The 17,819-nt window shown below is 41.3% G+C and overlaps 2 protein-coding genes across 2 annotated transcripts in view; one reads left to right on the forward strand and one right to left on the reverse strand.

Annotated features, from left to right (window-relative positions):
- NUDCD1 (NudC domain containing 1) overlaps positions 1–273 on the reverse strand; it is a 47,035-nt gene extending 46,762 nt beyond the window's left edge. The window contains exon 1 of the mRNA XM_085310336.1: positions 85–273. Coding sequence (XP_085166462.1) covers positions 85–202 — 118 coding nt within the window. The 5' untranslated portion in view covers positions 203–273. The remainder of the gene's footprint in view (positions 1–84) is intronic.
- A 245-nt stretch (positions 274–518) lies between these two features.
- Positions 519–5,561, forward strand: ENY2 (ENY2 transcription and export complex 2 subunit). Its single transcript, XM_085310451.1, has 5 exons — positions 519–568; positions 765–857; positions 1,516–1,586; positions 4,271–4,345; positions 5,243–5,561. The coding sequence occupies exons 2-5, from the start codon at positions 790–792 to the stop codon at positions 5,317–5,319; spliced, it is 291 nt and encodes a 96-aa protein (XP_085166577.1). The 5' UTR covers positions 519–568; positions 765–789; the 3' UTR covers positions 5,320–5,561.
- Positions 5,562–17,819: the final 12,258 nt, after the last annotated feature.

Genomic DNA, 17,819 nt, shown 5'->3' on the forward strand with positions numbered 1-17,819 from the left:
GTCGGGCCAGGCCGCGCCGCCGCCCCACCACGGCGCGGAGGGGAGCGGGCTGGGGTCCCTCCGCCTCCCCGCGCCGCCCCTCACCCGCGTCGAGCGCCAGCTGGTAGCAGGCCAGCGGCTCCAGGGACAGCTTGTAGCCCTCGAACTTGGGGTCGAGGAGGAGGCGCTTCGCCTTCAGGGAGCAGTGCGCGGCGGCCTCCATCCCCGGCGGGAACCTGGCGGCTCGCGGCTTCCTCACGGCCGCGCGCCCTGCCGTAGCGCGAGGGGCGGCCGCGGGGCACCATGGGGAGGGTAGTTCCGGACGCAGGACGGCCTGCGGGCGCCGCGGGGCATGCCGGGAGCTGTAGTTCAGGCCCAGCCGCCGTGGCGAGCGCTGCGGAGTGGGGCATGCGCTCAGAGCGGTTCCCGCCCAGCCGCAGGCGCGCGGCATGCTGGGAGCCGTAGTTGCGGAGCCGGCGCCGGGCCTCGGCCTCCATTTCCCGGCGCGCCGGGGAGGCGGAAGGCAGCGTTGTGCGTGCGGGGGCGGCGGCGTCTTCCGCTGGCGGTGCAGGGGTGGCGGCGCTGCGGGGTGGGTGCCGCTGCGCCGGGGGAGCCGCTGCGCCGGGGGAGCCGCTGCCGGCTGGGCGGCCGCTGCCGGCTGGGCGGCCGCGGGGAGGGGCGGTTTCGGCGGCCCTGGTTGTCGCTTCGGCCGAGGGGCGCTTGGCTTCAGGGAGTACAGCCCGGGGTTTGCTAATGCTGTTGAAACTTGCTCCTGCTTTGTACAGCTCCGTGAAAACCTAGACTGGCAAAATGAACAAAGATGCCCAGATGAGAGCAACCATTAACCAAAAGCTAATAGAAACCGGAGAGCGGGAACGGTGAGTACACTTCCTGCGATATCCCTGGGAGGCACCTTAAATGTTATCAAATGTGAGTGGTGTCTGGAAGTGAAGCTTAACTCCGTTTAACTCCAGATGCTTATTTAATTCTAAACTCTAAATTGTGTTACATGCATTACAACTTTTCTTATTCTTACAGTTTTACTCCAGAGTATGCSTTCCCCTGTTCTTCATCCACAATGAGATAAAGTGTAACTGGGCAGACAGACCTACAGTTAAAGACATAGGTGGTACAGAACTATTCTTTAGTGAAGCGAGCTTTATTTATTTTGAAGGCCTGATTGCAAGTGTATATTTTAACTTTGAAAGTCTGTACATGTTTAGCAGCAGGGAGCTGAAATGAAGAGAAACTATTACATTTCTACCTTTCTTTCTGTGGCTGTAGCAGCAAAGCTGCCTGAAGAAGTACTRTGAGCCAGCTCCTGAGCCAAGACCTCCTTATGGTCCAACATCATAAAAYTAACTGAAACTGGTAGGATCCATTCGGGATAGGATTCACGTGCTGTTCAGCGATTTCTGCTGCTGACTTCTCAGTCACCTGTTAGCAGTAATTGTAGACTTAATTTGCCTATTGATGCATATTTAAGTTAGGAATGTTTGCTTCTGCTAGCAGGAATTCAACTTTTTGTCTTAACAGCCTTAAAGAGTTGCTGAGAGCCAAGTTAATTGAATGTGGCTGGAAGGATCAGTTGAAGGCACATTGCAAAGGTAATGATAGCCAACTAACTAATGTGCTTTGTAATCGACTAAGGTTCTAGCCAAACATCTGAGATGAAAGCTTCGTTGCCTAACCGTCAATCTTGAGAAGACTTAGGCAAGAGGAAAGCGTCTGTGGCAATCTAARATACTGATCTAAGACATAAGAAAGCATCTTGCTATCGTCTGTTGGCCTTGAAATTTTAAAGTTTCTTCTGTGATCTGAAACTTRTTAGGCCTCTGAGAAAAGTATTGGCGTTGGTTCCCTAGGTATTAACAGTGATACAGCTTTTTGTTTTGGGGATTTCCTAATCAGAGAAGAATAAAAACAAGAAAAAGGAAGCTGAGAGAAAACAGACTGCGGTAACAAATCACAAACATAGAWTTGTGTCTTTTTGCATATAGGAGTGAGAATGAAAAGTGCCTTTGTATTCCTTCTTTTGAATAAATTTCTTGAAAATAAGATAATCTACCTGCATAAGAGAAAATAGCTTGAAGTCTTTCATGTTGAACTAACTGTTTATCATTACTACAATGGACAGATCTGCAAATTAAATGAAATGATTACTTTATTCCTTAAAGCATGTTCCTTAAAGCAGACAAAAATCCTGTGAGCTTTTTCTTTTATTYTGATTAGATTGTTTGTGCCTGATAACTCAATACTCAATTAGTATATTTTTCATTTTGTAGACCTAAGAGTGTTAAGTCACTGTCATAGGTGGATTTGCAAAGAAGGCTAAAATAATTAATTTTTGYGGTTGTCTGCCTGATGCCCCTGCTAGGGATTATATATCATAATAGTATGGCTAGTGAAATAAATGTTTATCTGGCCTTAATTACTACAGTTCATGATCAGTTATGCTGAAGTTATTTGAAATTGCTAGTTCTACTTACTTTCTTAGCAGTTGCAATTCAAAACATTAGTATCAGATTAATCGTTCCTGTTAAGGGCATGATAACCTCCAATAGAAGAGACTGTTATTTTTTTTTGGTATTTCCACCTAGATCCTCTTGCGTTTGTGGATTAGGGCCAATAATTAAGCAGTACATGATGAGTTTTACAGAAAGTTAAAACAGGAAAAAACAGTATTCAAACAGTACATGTGACGTCAGTTGATAAAGCCAATTTTGGTGTCTTAGAATCACAGAATGGGTGAGACTGAAAGGGACCYCTGGAGATCATCTAGTCCAACCTCCCTGCTCAGCAGGGTCACCTACAGCATGTTAGACAGGATCGCATCCGTGCGGGCCTTGAAGATCTCCAGGGAAGGAGACTCCACAACCTCTCTGGGCAACCTGCTCCAGTGCTCTGTCACTCCCACAGTGAAATGAATTCCCCCTCATGTTCAGGCAGAACTTCCTGTGCTTCAGTTTTTGCCCATTCTCTCTAGTCCTGTCACATAGCACTACTGAAAAGAGTTTRKCCCCGTCCCCTTGACACCCTCCTTTCAGGTACTTATACACATTGATCAGATCCCCGCTCAGTCTTCTCTTCCCCACGCTAAACAGGCCCAGCTCTCACAGCCGTTCCTCACGGGGCAGGTGCTCCAGACYTCTGATCATCTTCATAGCCCTACGCTGGACTCTCTGCAGTAGCTCCATGTCTCTCTTGGACTGGGGAGCCCAGAACTGGACACAGGACTYGAGATGAGGCCTCCCYAGGGCTGAGYAGAGGGGCAGGATCACCTCCCTCCACCTGCTGGCAGCAGTCTTCCTAATGCACCCCAGGATACCTTTGGCCTTCTTGGCCACAAGGGCACATTACTGGCTCATGGTCAACCTGTCACCCACCAGCACTTCCAGGTCCTTCTCTGCAGAGCTGCTCTCCAGAAGGTCAGCCYCCAGCTTGTACTGGTGCCTRGGGTTATTTCTCCCTAGGTGCAGGACCCTGCACTTGCCCTTGTTGAACCTCAGGAGGTTCTTCTTTGCCCAACTCTCCAGCCTGTCCAGGTCTCTCTAGGGGCTCTTAGGGGCTAAGATTATTCAGACCTTTTACCTATTAACATTCATGTTTAAAGAACGTGTTCTAGAACTACGCTGCTGAATTCAAGACTCTTCAGCACTGACTTCTGCATTTTCAGTAGTCTTCAAGTTTTTTAAGAAGAGAATTTCTTTGAACAAATACTGGAATATATTAATCACACAATATTATAGCTTTTATATTTTGCATTAGGTTTTTATGTTTCTCAGATCTTTTTTTTTTTTTGCTGAAATATGGATAGAGATGTTTAAACCAATTAGGAAGATAACATTTACAACTTACAACTTTTTTGTACTGTCCTTTTTTGGATGTTAAATTGAAGTCATGTATACACAACGTTGGGGAAGATAGATTCAATTGGAACAATTTGGTTGGACATGTGAGTAGACYAATTTGCAAACTACCACAACACTTCAGTAATACACAGGTTTGGTAATATTCAGATGAGCTTATACTTTGTAACATTAAATTTCTAAAATATGAGCTGGTTGAGATGCATCAGTAGGGATAGATTCACATTCTTAAGCCTATAGTATAAATTAGTATAAATTCACTGTAATATAAAGTAGATACCAAGTTAACAATGTAATTTTAGATTGCACGCTGGTCTTCTCTGACCTATGTGTGCAGGCTTCCTATCTTAATCAGTGACAAAGATTTTGTCTTAAAATGAATGGACTGAAAGTCTTTAAATGTCTGTCTTGGCCTTCTTTAGATGTGATTAAAGAAAAAGGATTAGAGCATGTTACTGTTGATGATTTGGTGGCAGAAATCACTCCCAAAGGCAGAGGTAAGAAAATTAAATGGAAAAGTAACTAATCGTGCATTAACAAATATACCCACCTATATTTCAAGTTTAGCTCAAAGCACCACTGTGATATATGTGAAGGAGAGAAGTGTTAATAGCTTGATATTAACTGGAAACAAAATATTTGAGTTTGTATTGTGTAATAGCCATTCTTCTTGTACTGACCCTTGTGTATAAAATACATTTAGAAATTACTTTATGTAGTCATATGAGCCTATCTTTGTATTTATAATTCATAGTCCCAGGAAAATTTGTCACTGAAGTGTCACTGCCTTAGGTATATAGCAGAGTTGTTTTTAATTTCAGCTGTTTCTTTGACAAAAACCTGTGTACTAGCGTAATGAGCAATGGGGAAAAGCAAAGGACAGAACATGCACGCACACATGGAATTCTTATATACATTTCTACTTAGTTTCTAAAAAGCTTTGCTCTTAGTGGGAGAATCTTTATTAACTTTTAAATAAAAAAAGACCTTCAAAATAACTTGCTGAAGATTTTTATTCTGCAGTCATGGCTGAGTAAGCAAAGTTTTTGCTTTTTAGTTTGATTATTCTGGGTACCTCTTTCTTCACAAATTTATTTCTTGTGATTTGTTTCCAGCTGAATAAGCCTTTCCTCTAAATGCTCAAATGTTTTGATTATGGCCAGGTAAAAACCTACCTTTATTCACAACAATGGAACCTAATGGACTTCATCTGTAGCTTCTTTGAAATAAGAAAGAGAGAGATATGTATTATATTAAAAAATCAAGTAGCTTTGGTTACCTTAGGTATTAGCAGAATGCAAGAACAAATTTGAATATAAGTAGCTGTTGCAAAAAATTGATTTTGACAGTCTTTTCAATTTTGTGTTTTTTACTTACTTTCTTACTCGTTTCAGCCTTGGTACCAGACAGTGTGAAGAAAGAACTCTTGCAAAGAATAAGAACCTTCCTTGCCCAGCATGCCAGTCTTTAACTTTGACATTGTCTTGGAAATGTTTTTTTGTTTTGATTTTTTTTTTGGTATGATGAATTGAAATTCCATTGCACTACATCAGTTTCTCAAATTTGGTGTTATTTTAATAAAAAAAATCTTTTGTGGACTTGTGATTTTAAGGTTCTTTTCTCCTCTTGCTTCATGAGTACATTGTAATATGTTAACACCTATTTCATTTTTTCAGTTTTCAATAAACCATAATTTTGTACAATTTTTATTAACCACGCAGTTTGAGTGCTTATTTAGTTTTTCCAAGAACTTCAATAAACATGTTTTAAACAGAAATKCTGGGGAGAGGAGAAGTCTGTGGAAGAACAGATGTGATGTGCCACTGAGCACATCCCATTTAATATCCCAAGTAGCTAGAGAGCTTGAAGAATTTAAAGACTACATTAAGCTGTTGGTGGTATTTCTCAGTGCTTTTTTGCTAGAAAGTGAGTAGTTAAATGTCTCAGATTTGCCTTTAAAATATTTATTCAGTAATTCATAGAAGGTTGGTTTCATTAAAAAATGTACTCCATCTTTCATCAATAATGCTCTCGCCTCCTTTTCCTCTTTAGTTTTGATCCATGACACCTGTCTTCCAGCTTTTCCCGTATTTCTGATAAGCAAAACAGCATGGTTCTCTGGAACCTTTTGAAGTTGAATTGCTATTCAATAACATGGCAATATAAGAGTCTCAGACTGATAAATCTGAAATTCTCATGGTTGGATCTGTAATATCAGCTCAGTCTGTAAATAACTGCAAGAATAAACTTGAATCAATTCATTTTTCRTAGTAACTGAGTCACACAATAGTATCTAATTGCTCATTCAGCTTCTACTTCTGTGCTTGATAATGTCACTTAAAAGTTGACAACGATGAAGCRTTCTCACTCCAACCTCCTTTTTTATCCTATATTCATCAAATGTATAATTCTTAATGGTTTTCATGAGAAGAAATGCTCTAAAACTSTCACTTTTAGATGAAGTGGAGCTATTTTTCACTATTTGCTTAGAAACATATGCCTGCTTCAGTGGACTTCTTTCCTCATTTTCTGACAGTTCACGTCACTGCTACACAAGAAATCCGCTAGATGGCATCCCCAGCTTAAATTTAAGGAAACAGCATGGCTATCTCCTTTTTACAGTCCTAAACTCAAATGTGTTGTGTGATCTGCCTTTTCCAGATTCATCAGTTTTCCAAAAAAATAGCAAGCCTTATGACAGAGCTAAGATTATATTTCAGCTGGTGAGTGTTACTGTGGAGTCAGACAGCTGGAGCAGCAACTGAGTTAGGCAAAATTTCAGCTGTCAACTGTTTAACAGCTGAGAGGAAATGTCGGCAGTCACTCTCGGAGTGCAAGTGTTTTGTTGAATTGTCTGCTAATACTATAAACAATTGAGCAGAAGCAAGAGAAGAACCTATCGATAAGTGAAAGGTTAGATATTCCACTAGAAAAAAAGACAGTGTGACCTCGGAAATGCTCATGCTGAATGAGACAAGATGCAACTCTTCAGGAACACTTCGGTACATGAGGCAGAGTTTCTGCCCGTGCTGGAACTTGGCAGGAGCCGAGATGAGGCATCTGCTAAATTTATATAAATGCCCCCTTTGAGGCCCTGTGTTTTAAGTCTGCCTTCATGCCAGTTTGATCATTCTTGCTACAGGTTATTGGCTCTATGCCATTAAATAATGGCGAATGTTGGAAAGAAAAATGTTTCCTCCATTTAAAGGTCCAGACAGATGTTTTTTTAAAAAGATCCATTGGCAGTGAGTATGCTAATTCTGTGTGTGAATTGCATAAGGGTGTATTTCTGTTATTCTTTGAATTCTAGACTTGATTTACCCTGTGTTAATAATTTATAGAATGTTGTTACTTTATCTAGCAGAATATGCACTAAGTATATGTTTCATATATTGCAAAGCTGTCAGATATCTTTCATATTTTTATTCTTTTGTTCTTAGATGGCTTTCCTGATGCTTTTCTACATTTTTATGTGACTTTGAAAAAAAGGCTTTATTTGAGCAATGGCTAAAGAGAGTCATGTGTACATGATAACATGCTTCAGAGCTTCCGCTTGATTTCCTTCACTGTGGAGGAAGAGAGCCATGCTTAAGGTATTCATGGATCAAACTGTGTAAGGCTTGTTGCCCGATCAATGAACATCTGAGATTTCACCTAGAATATGGTAGCTGCATCTTGCATCATTATTTCTGTGCTGAATTTTTGAGACAGGCATTGTAAACCAAAGCTAATCCCTCAATCTTGGCTGAATGGCAGAGACAAGACTCCTACTATTAAACAAACATTAGTGTAGCACAATATACCCTATTTTGCTTGCCTATAAAATAGTATGACTGAGCCTTTTATGACAAGAGAACAAGTTGGGTGGCGGAAAACTATTCAATATGATTTTAGTGAGAAATTTAGCAACTGCTCCAAACTGCCCCGTGAAAAWTTCCTGGAAAGACTTACTACCTTCCCAACAGAGCTCAACAACTCTTGTCTCAAAGTGACAAAGATTGCTGTCTGATATGAACAACTGAGCACAGCATGTTACTGTGGGGAGTTGTGTTCAACAGATCAGTGGAGCCTCCCCACTGTACCTAGGTGTAAAGCATGTTTGACAGCATGCACAGATCCAAAGGACACTAGAGTGGATTGGTCAGAGATATCCTAATAGATCTTCTAAGAAAGAAGTTAGGCCTGGGTTGCTATCTGATGTGACTGTCAGCAGTGGGAGATGGTTTCTTGAGGAATAGCTCCTCTGAGTGACAACCTCCTATTTTTGCTTTAACTGCAGCTTTTATTCTCAGGTGAATGGGATGGCTTTATTTTGTAGACTGTTACCTGCAGACTCCCAATTTTTCCTAATCTAGTTGAGAATTGAAAACAATTGGTAACACTCAGGATCCAGCCAGAACAATATCATTGACTTTTTTTTTTCACTCTGAAAAAGAAACTAATCAGTGTTGTTAAGGTTCCAAACCTCTTTTTATATGCATATCATTAACTCAATATTTCAGCATTTTCAGTGTCATGAAATGAATCTGTTCCTTATAGGTTTTTGGTAAACAGGACCAAGAACTAGATGTTTAATGTGACAATTTAARATTGACATAAATTACATTAGCTGTGGGTGTATGATTTCTTTAGATGGTAGCCTTTAGATGGTAGGTGTATATATATATAGCTATATATAGCATATATAGTCTAGCAGCTGATTGAGTTTGCTTATTCTGTAGACATGCCTATAATATTCAGTTGTATATTGACATTGAAATAATGGGTCAGATAACAGCTGGAGTAAATTGGTATATCTTTGTATGTTCACTAGACTAAATTCTATGTGACAGTAAATTGAATAGCTCTACTGACGTCAATGGAAGACCAATAGAGAAAAGTTAGCTCATCCTCTCCTTTAGTCAAGCCCTCAGGGCTCTGAAGCACAGTCTGAAAAACAGAAGCACACAATTAATTGAAACTATTTATATTTTAATTTGCTTGATAATTATTTCCATGTGAATACTTCTCCATGTTGACATGGTCCAGTTAAAAGAGGTTATAAAGCAGTAATATTACCAGGGAATTGTACTGACATATCAAACTTGAAGTTGCCCGCCTTCAGTAGAATCTTACCATTTTGCCACCATAAGTTTTTGCAGTTGAGTCTATATTTATCTTGTATTTCTATTATTTTTTCCTTCTTCTTCATTCATGTTTTATTGACATAATTTTTTAGCATGGAATTTTATCATTTTGAGAACAAGTATGCCTGAAGTCTGTTTGCATCCAGTAAGAATGCATCAGTGCTATTAAAAATTTCTTGTTGCATCTCCATTCTTCTTTCTGGAGGGTCCTTTGGGGCAACAGCTCTGTGTCAGGTAGCCTGTGTCCTTATCTTCTCTTTTACAAAATTGAATAAAAGTTTAGTTGTAAGGATTATGGAACCTGGATAGGTTAGCTCTATCTTACTTATTTTTTGACTGAGTTTTCATGGAAGCAATGAAGAAAATCCAATACAAAAGCAATGAAAACCTGCAGACTCTCTTTAATTTAAAAAATATTTGCAATTGAAATCAGAATTGTATTCTACTTGGCCTATTTTTCTCAGCTCTTTAGTTTCTAAAAGAAACAGCTGTGCTTGCAGAGCCAATTTTTTGACTTAAGCCCAAAATGAGGAAAAGTAACTTCTTTTCCTCACGAATAATTTTTACTTCACTGCTTCAGTGTAATGAATAGGTTAATCAGCATTCTGCTTGGAATCAAAGAAAGTCTAATCTTGTTTCAGCATATTTCACATTTACCTTTGTGCTTTCCACAATATTACTCTTACTTATTACTCTGATTTATTATTCTTAAAATGTTCTTTACATTTACCTTATAACAATTTAAGTGATTTACTGGTAGATCATTTTAAAAAAGGTCCCTCCATGATATCCCCACTGATTTGTGTTGGCATTACTAGGAAAGAGGCTATTCATTATTTCAATTATTGATCTGGAGGTAGATACCAACTTGCTTTTAAGAAAATCTGTGGTTGGCACAGTCATTGGTGAATACTGATAAGGGCAGAGCAACCTGTCCTGTTCTGTTGGCTGACTCCATTCAAGTATTTGTGTACTAATTCAGCTCAGTGCACAGAGGGTGAAAGCAACACTAAATTCCCTGGAAAGAAGTGATTCTGAAAATCATAGCAAAAAGCTCATCATCTGCATCCATATGATCTTTGCATATATTCGAGCAGAGATGAGCATAATACTGATCTTRTCTTTGTTTACTGTATTGATGAGACTGACCCTCATGATGTGCAATCCGCATTTTTGATAGGAACTGGAAAAAAGTGTGGTTACAGAAAGGAGAAAAATGAATTATTTAGGGCTAGCATTGCTTATTAGGCTGTTTACATTTCCCGGTGGTAGTTTTTTTTAAAAAGGAGAGAAAGTATAGTTGTGGTGTATCACAAGGTCCACAGAGAGAAAATACTAAACAAAGGGCACTTTCATCAAAAAAAGATATAGACCAGTAGATAGAAATAGAAATCTGACAATTTCGATTTTTAAAAAAGATAGAATATGTAAAAGTACAGCTGCTCAGTTACTGAAACAGACTATAAAGAAATATGGGGCTCCTTCATTTTTCAAGCTTTCCTGAATACTGGTACCTTTCTTGAAGAGCTGCTTTAGCCCAGAGTTACTCAAAGTTTCTGGAATTTCAGTACGTGTCTTTCTGTGCTTTCTGTAGTTGGCAGCAGGAGCTCAGCTTCTTTCAGCTGAGAAATGAAAACCAGCTTAAATACTACGTGTTACACTTACTCTTCGAGAAAAAACAGAGGTATCTCCAAAAATTTAAGGTACAATGTAATTCACTGACTTGTGTAAATGTGTTCAGCTTTTTTCACTCCCCTGTTCTGGAAAAGCTTAGCAGCACCTGAAATGTTATTTTCTAACACTTTCCAGTATGAATCCTTCAATGAATCCTAAGGACTGCACTCCCCATAATGAGAAATGCTGCTTTTGCTAAACACAAGCAGAATTTATTAGTCTCAGTACAGGTGTAATTAGGTGGAATATAATGCTCTAGGAAGGAAATMACAGTAGCGGTTCAGCATTACAAAATCTTTTAGTTGTTTGGATTGAAAAATGCTCCCACCTAGATAACCTGTTGGTTAACTTTTTCATATGTATTTCATTCTAAGATAAGTTTCTGCCCAAATCCTGTATCAGATTGCTAATATTTGAGTAGTTCAGGCTGCGTTTCAAAATACCTGTTGACGGGTTTTTTTGCAAGAGGGTATCTCATTACATAGTGAATGGATAGAAGACTGTTCTCTTTCCCTGTTGAACAAAGATCAGAAAGAGCATTATCTATGCCTGTTTTTTACCTATTGAATGCTGCAATGAAAGGATGGCTTAAATGCTTCCTCACTGTCATGAGGCAAAAGGGAAAGGTTGATAAAGACTGGAAGATGTATTCCATGCTTGTTTCCTTTCTTTGATTGTTTTGTCCCCTACCCTGCATTTATGAGATTATGCAGTTAAACTAAAAAATGGTTGTTTATTTTTTCCCCTCCACCAACATCGGAATCTAGATGTCTCAATCCAAATTTAATTGAGATAATAAAGTTCATCTGAAGCTTATATTGATTTTAGTGAGATTTTGGGAGCTCAACACTTCCAACAACATAAGTGCTCAGTTAAGAACCTGAACCCTGTTTTGAAGTTTCTGATCTATGAACATAGGTATTTTTGCTGGGTTGGTTTGATTTAAAATGGGAAGAAGGAATGATCAGAGGGCTGGAGCATCTGCCCTATGAGGAATGGCTGCGAGAGCTGGGCCTTTTTAGCATGGGGAAGAGAAGACTGAGGGRGGATCTTATCAGTGTGTATAAGTACCTGAAGAAGGTAGTACCTAAAAAAGGAAGAGTCATGATTTATTTAATTATTCTCTACTTATGCTTTCTGCTAAAGCCTTCCTGACTTTAAAAGAACTCTTCTTGAAAGGTGATTAGATATGACAAAAGGCATGAACTTTTTCCAGTATTTTCATGAAGAACAATCCCTATTATCACAAACCTCCATTCTGCATTATAATGAATCTATTCCAGTGCAAAGTGTAAAATTACCTCTTCCATACTATTATAGTAAAATATATTTGGTTTCATGTTTTAAAAAAAGAAAAGAAACTTGTATCTCACCAATAAGCAGACATTTTTCTAACAAATGGTAAAGCAAAAAGAAACAAGGAACGGCTTCATGATTCCCGTCCCCCCTAAATAGAAGGAAAATCCTTTCCTTTCCTTCCTAAATGCTTTCCCCAACAAAATTTCTTTACCTTATCTTTTCATGATATCCAATGTCTCTTCTATTTATCTAAATGCACATCACTGAAATACACACACGTGCATGAATGCACATACAAAAAAATATCCGTGTAGCTAAGTACTTCTATAAAGCAACATTCTAGAAACTCAAGTAGTTAGAGGATTTGAGTTCAAATATAAACCAGTATGGAACATAGTAATCTAAAACAGATTTTAAGTGGAATTTAAATACAGATATCCACATTTGTTTTTTAAAAGCTGCTCATCTGCAACCAYGTAGCAGTTACAGAAATTCTTAAGTTCTGTAACTGTAGGTACATTTATAGATAATAAAGTTCAGTCTATTTACAATTCTGGCATAGTACATGTTGGAGTTAACCTGTTATCTGCAGCTAAGTACATGCAGAGGAACTTGCAACTGGCATCTTAAGGAAACTGGGATCTAGAAGCAAGAAAGGAATGCTTGAATCCTTAGCACACCTGGCATTCATTGACAGGATTGGATTCCTACCAACAGGCAGCAGCAGCCACTGCTTTCTTTAAGATATAGCTGAATGAAGAGGAAATAGTTGGGAAAACTTGTGTATAGAGCTTAATASTTAAACTGTGTAGTCAAGATCTAAATACTGGGTAGAATCATAGACTCAGTAAGGTTGGAAGGGACCTCTGGAGATCATCTAGTCCAACCTCCCYGCTCAGCAGGGTCACCTACAGCATGTTAGACAGGGTTGCATCCATGCAGGCCTTGAAGATCTCCACAGAAGGAGACTCCACAACCTCTCTGGGCAACCTGCTCCAGTGCTCTGTCACTCTCACAGGGAAGAAATTCCCACTCACGCTCAGGCAGAACTTCCTGTGCTTCAGTTTCTGCCTATTGCCTCTTGTCCTGTCACACGGGACAACTGAAAAGAGTTTGTCCCCATCCCCTTGACACCCTCCCTTCAGGTACTTGTACACATTGATCAGATCCCCCCTCAGTCTTCTCTTCCACACGCTAAACAGGCCCAGCTCTCGCAGCCGTTCCTCATAGGGCAGRTGCTCCAGCCCTCTGATCATCTTCATAGCCCTACGCTGGACTCTCTGCAGTAGCTTCATGTCTCTCTTGGACTGGGGAGCCCAGAACCGGACACAGTACTTGAGATGAGCTCTCCCCAGGGCTGAGTAGAGGGGCAGGATCACCTCCCTYSWCCTGCTGGCAACACTCTTCCTTAATGCAACCCAGGAGACCATTGGCCGTTATGGCCACAAGGGCACATTGCTGGCTTATGGTCAACCTGTCACCCACCAGCACTTCYAGGTCCTTCTCTGCAGAGCTGCTCTCCAGAAGGTCAGCCCCCAGCCTGTACTGGTGCCTAGGGTTATTTCTCCCTAGGTGCAGGACTCTGCACTTGCCCTTGTTGAACCTCAGGAGGTTCTTCTTTGCCCAACTCTCCAGCCTGTCCAGGTCTCTCTGAATGGCAGCRCAGCCCTCRGSTRTRYCAGCCACTCCTCCCAGCTAGGTATCATCAGCAAACTTGCTGAGGAGGCACTCYRTCCCCTCATCCAGGTCATTGAKGAAGAAGCTGAACAGGATGGGACCCAGTACTGAGCCCTGGGGAACTCCACTAGCCACAGGCCTCCAACTAGACTCCACGCCACTGATGACAAACCTTTGTGCTCTGCCTTTCAGCCAGTTCTCAATCCTCCTCACAGTCCACTYGTCTAACCCACACTTCCTGAGCTTSYCTAGGARGAYGTTATGGGAGACAGTGTCARAAGCCTTGCTGAAGTCAAGGTACACAACATCCAAAAAGAATGAAGTTATTAAATTTCTTCCTTAACAGAACGCAAGTTGTCAGGATGGCATCCATCCAGTGTCTGTGGAAAAATCACCTATTAAGTGACAGAAATCACTTCACATATATAAAAGTGGCACTGGYAATCTTGCAAAGTGTTAGGTGATATGATTGTTTTTTCAATCTTTGGTATCTATAAAAGTATTAATTTAAATAAACCTAGTTCCATAAGAAACTGTATTTGTTTATTAYAGCTATACTATATTGACTGTGACAATGAAATATGTAAGATTTAGAAAGATCTTTTTGGGAAAACAAACTGATCCAAAGGAATTCTCTTCATTAAAGAGGTAAAGGTTAATAACATTTTCAAACAGAAATATTCATCACTGAAAAGATTTTTTCTAGCAGTGAAGTTATGTTTATACTATTCCTGAATTTGGAGTTGCATAATTATGCTTTTACGAAGAGGGTTATTCTTTATTATCAGTCTGTCAGTTTCCTGTTTTTTTTTCTCATTAATGCAACAATCACATACAAGTCTGTTGTGCATTTAGGAGCATAGTGTGGGTGGGCCAATCTGGCAGTTTTTCTATTAAATGTGGGTGTTTATATGCATATTTTAAAAAGTTTCATTCTCAGTGTGGCTTATTCTCTATTGAGTACACAGACTGTAATGTTCAAAAACTGAATGTATTCTCTAAGGAAATGCCATTGGCTATCTTCAGAACCCCAGCTGTCCCACTGTGCTGTGCTCTTGGTTTTGCTTTTATATGTGAACTCAGATGATGATCATTTTCATTTCTGCCTCTTTAGATAGAAAGCTATACTGAAAGACATAAACCTTTGCTACACAAATGGTTTTGAAATGGCGCTTAAAATTAAAAACCTTATTGCATAAATTGAATATCTTTTATTGAATGCAGTGTCTACATGCATAATGGTGTCCAGGTCTGGGGGCGCTGCCAGCCCTTTCCACCCCTGCCCACTCCCCCAAGGTTTCTCTCACCCTGCCCAGTCCCAGGCCCTCATTTCAGCCCAGCCAGGGGTCCTCAGTCCCTGCCCACAATGCCACAATGCTGCCAGCTCCAGCCCTGGCCCTGCCCTGCTCTTATCCCTGATCCACATCCTGGCCTTGACCCATTCTCATCCCCCCGTGTGTGCCTGATGCTGGGGCTAGGGCTGCCCAGGTTGCCCCCTGGTRCCCCACACCTGTGAGGGAGGTGGGGTAGGGGGGGACCCTAATAGCTAGGCCTGGCCCTGCCATCCTCAGGAGCCCCTGGTGCTACTGGTGCCCCAGCCCCTAGGGAGCTTCTTCCCAAAAGCTTGTAGAAATGGATGGTGTGGTATGTAGGGTGTCTGTCAGCATTTGAGAAGAGGGAGATGAAAGAATCCAGTGTGACACTAATTCCTCCCTAAAAGAAACTTCTTTCTGCATCTCACTCTTCTATGCCTGAAATAGCTGTATAGAAAACAGCAACTAGCAGGGCATGGCTTTCATGCCTCCTCAAGCATCTCCTTGGGTCAACATCTCTCTCATTACTGCAGTGGCTCTAGCAGGTAACTCCTCCTTCCACACACAAACACAAACAGTCTGTAAGAGGAGATACTGCATGTTTGCAGGACCTCTTACTACAGGACCTACCCAGGGTATAGCAGAGSAGCACTTAATTTTGTCTTTTGCCTGGCAGTAGTGCAATGGTAGCTTCCACTCCTAGAATGCTCTAACCATTTGTCAAGTTCTTGTACTGAAGATGTTCCTCTCTTAATGTAAAATTTAACACTTACTGGTGAAAGATGTGAGTGAAAGTATAGTTACAAGGACTGGTTTAAATAGGTTCTAGCAGGCACTGAATCTCTAGTCACCAGGATACTGTGTCATCCTTTTCCATTGGCCTAATGAACCTTGAACTATCCCATGCAAAGGAGAACATTGAGATGAGTTTGAAAGTATTTTGTAGCCTTGCAGCAATTAACCTCAAGGCAGGAAACACAGAAAAAGGAACTGAACCCATTTATTTTCAAAAGTGAAATCATCTGAATCACCAAAGACTTTGAAGGACAAGAGGTAAAATGAGCAATGCTTCCTCCAAAGCAGGACTCCTTGCTTCAGTGTTTCCTGACATATTTCCACATTCAACTGGCTTTTAAGGATCCTTTCTTTAGTACCTGAATCATCACAAGAATTATACAATAGCTGTGATTCCATTCAGTGGCAAGCGAAATGTAACAGCATTCAAYGCTAAAGCATCTGTCTTCTGTGATGGAGCCGTTTGCAATCTGATAGAACTATTTCAGTGCAGCATAAAAATTTTTCTTAACTTTAATGGTAAGTTCATCTTTCTCATTCAACAGAACACTTTCACAGTTCATAGAATTAAAAAACTGGAAAAGTAGAGGAAGAACTTTAACACTTTTTTTCCAGACTAAGAATCTCAAAATATAAATGTGAACTTGGTGTCTACAAGTACCAAAAAGAATTGGTAAAAATGCTCAGGAAGATGAGTGAAGAAAGACCAATATATAACATCATAAAATGACATACCCATATTGCTAAAAATTGAGTATTTGACAATTTCATCACTTTATCAAAAATGAAAGTCACTGCTCATGGTGAGCTGAACATCTAAGAAGAGTTCTGCATATTTCTCTACTTTTCTTGATCAGTCCTGTAGTCTGGTGGTCAGGACAAAAGAATCCCTGAATCTCTGGATATGATGAGCTAAAGCCACTGGAGTTAGCTAAGTTAGGCAGAAGATATGTAATTTAAAGTGATGTGGAACTAGAGAGGACTGAGAAAGGTTTTCTCTGTATTAACTGTCRGGAAAAGTGAAAAAGCAGGTTACTTCCACTGGCAGGACAGGCAGTCTTTAAGAAAAGCTACTTAAGAAGTAAAATGAACTGAATGATACAGTTTAGAGATGTAAGGGACTTTATATCTGTGCTTTTTTAGAAGTGGGCTAGGAGTCCTGGTGAGAAGGGGGCAAAGTTTCCATTTACGGTATCTACTGAGCTTATTTAACTGTGTAATGCAGTTTGGAACCATTCACAGAGCTCAGAAAAATCTCACATTGGGTTACTTAGTATCTTCCTCCTCCCTTCTTGCCCATGTGAACAGTGAATGAATAAAYGATATTGGGAGGCTGGCTGGCTGACACACACAAGTAGCTTTTGAAGAATCTACTTGAACAAACTTGAAACATTTGCAAGATCTGATGCCAGTTGAGGCAACATCCTGTCACAAAGAACTTCAGCAAAACTTTTTTTAGTAACTTTCAAATTCATAGCACAGATTCCAGCCAACAGCAAATGAGCACGTTCACAGCCACAACTGCAGCATACAGATACTATTACATACAGGCCTATACTGATTTATCCCAGTTCCCTGAGGTGATGGCCTGGCTTAAATTCCTGTGGATGCCGAGCTGCCAGTTTGCCTTATTGTTTTGAACTGTCTGCAACTGCTAGAGCGGATTTCGTTTCAGGAGCACCAAGCTTCATGCCGGAGCCGCCGCCCCCACGGGACGGAGGGGCTCACGCATAGCAGGGCGAACGCTCGCAGCTAGGGGCAGCCGAGCCGAGCCGAGCCGAGCCGAGCCGAGCCGGGAAGCACGCGCGAGGCAGCGCCGCCCGCCCGAGCACGGCGGCTGCAGCACCTCTCCCCTCCCCCCGCAGCCGTTAGCCCCAACGGCCGACGCCCGCAGCCCAACGGCCCGCCCCGACGGCCGGCGCCCGTTGGCGGCGCGAGGGGAAGGGGCGTGGCCGGAAGGGGCGGCCCCGTCGCCCAGGTGACAGGAGCCGACATGGCGGCGCGGGAGGCCGCGGTGGCGGCGCGCGCCGAGCTTTGAATGAGGGGCGCCCGGCGCGGGCGGCGGTGGCGGCGGGAGCGGCCGGCCC

This window comes from Rhea americana, unplaced genomic scaffold (genome assembly GCF_003343005.1).
Source record: "Rhea americana isolate MKP2758 unplaced genomic scaffold, rheAme1 scaffold_0, whole genome shotgun sequence".
NCBI classification, from domain to species: Eukaryota; Metazoa; Chordata; class Aves; order Rheiformes; family Rheidae; genus Rhea; species Rhea americana.

Coding starts and splice junctions, on each gene's coding strand:
- ENY2 (XM_085310451.1), top strand. CDS start 790: ATGAACAAAGATGCCCAGATGAGAGCAACCATTAACCAAAAGCTAATA. Junction 858..1,515: donor GAAACCGGAGAGCGGGAACG/GTGAGTACACTT, acceptor TTGTCTTAACAG/CCTTAAAGAGTTGCTGAGAG. Junction 4,346..5,242: donor AATCACTCCCAAAGGCAGAG/GTAAGAAAATTA, acceptor TACTCGTTTCAG/CCTTGGTACCAGACAGTGTG.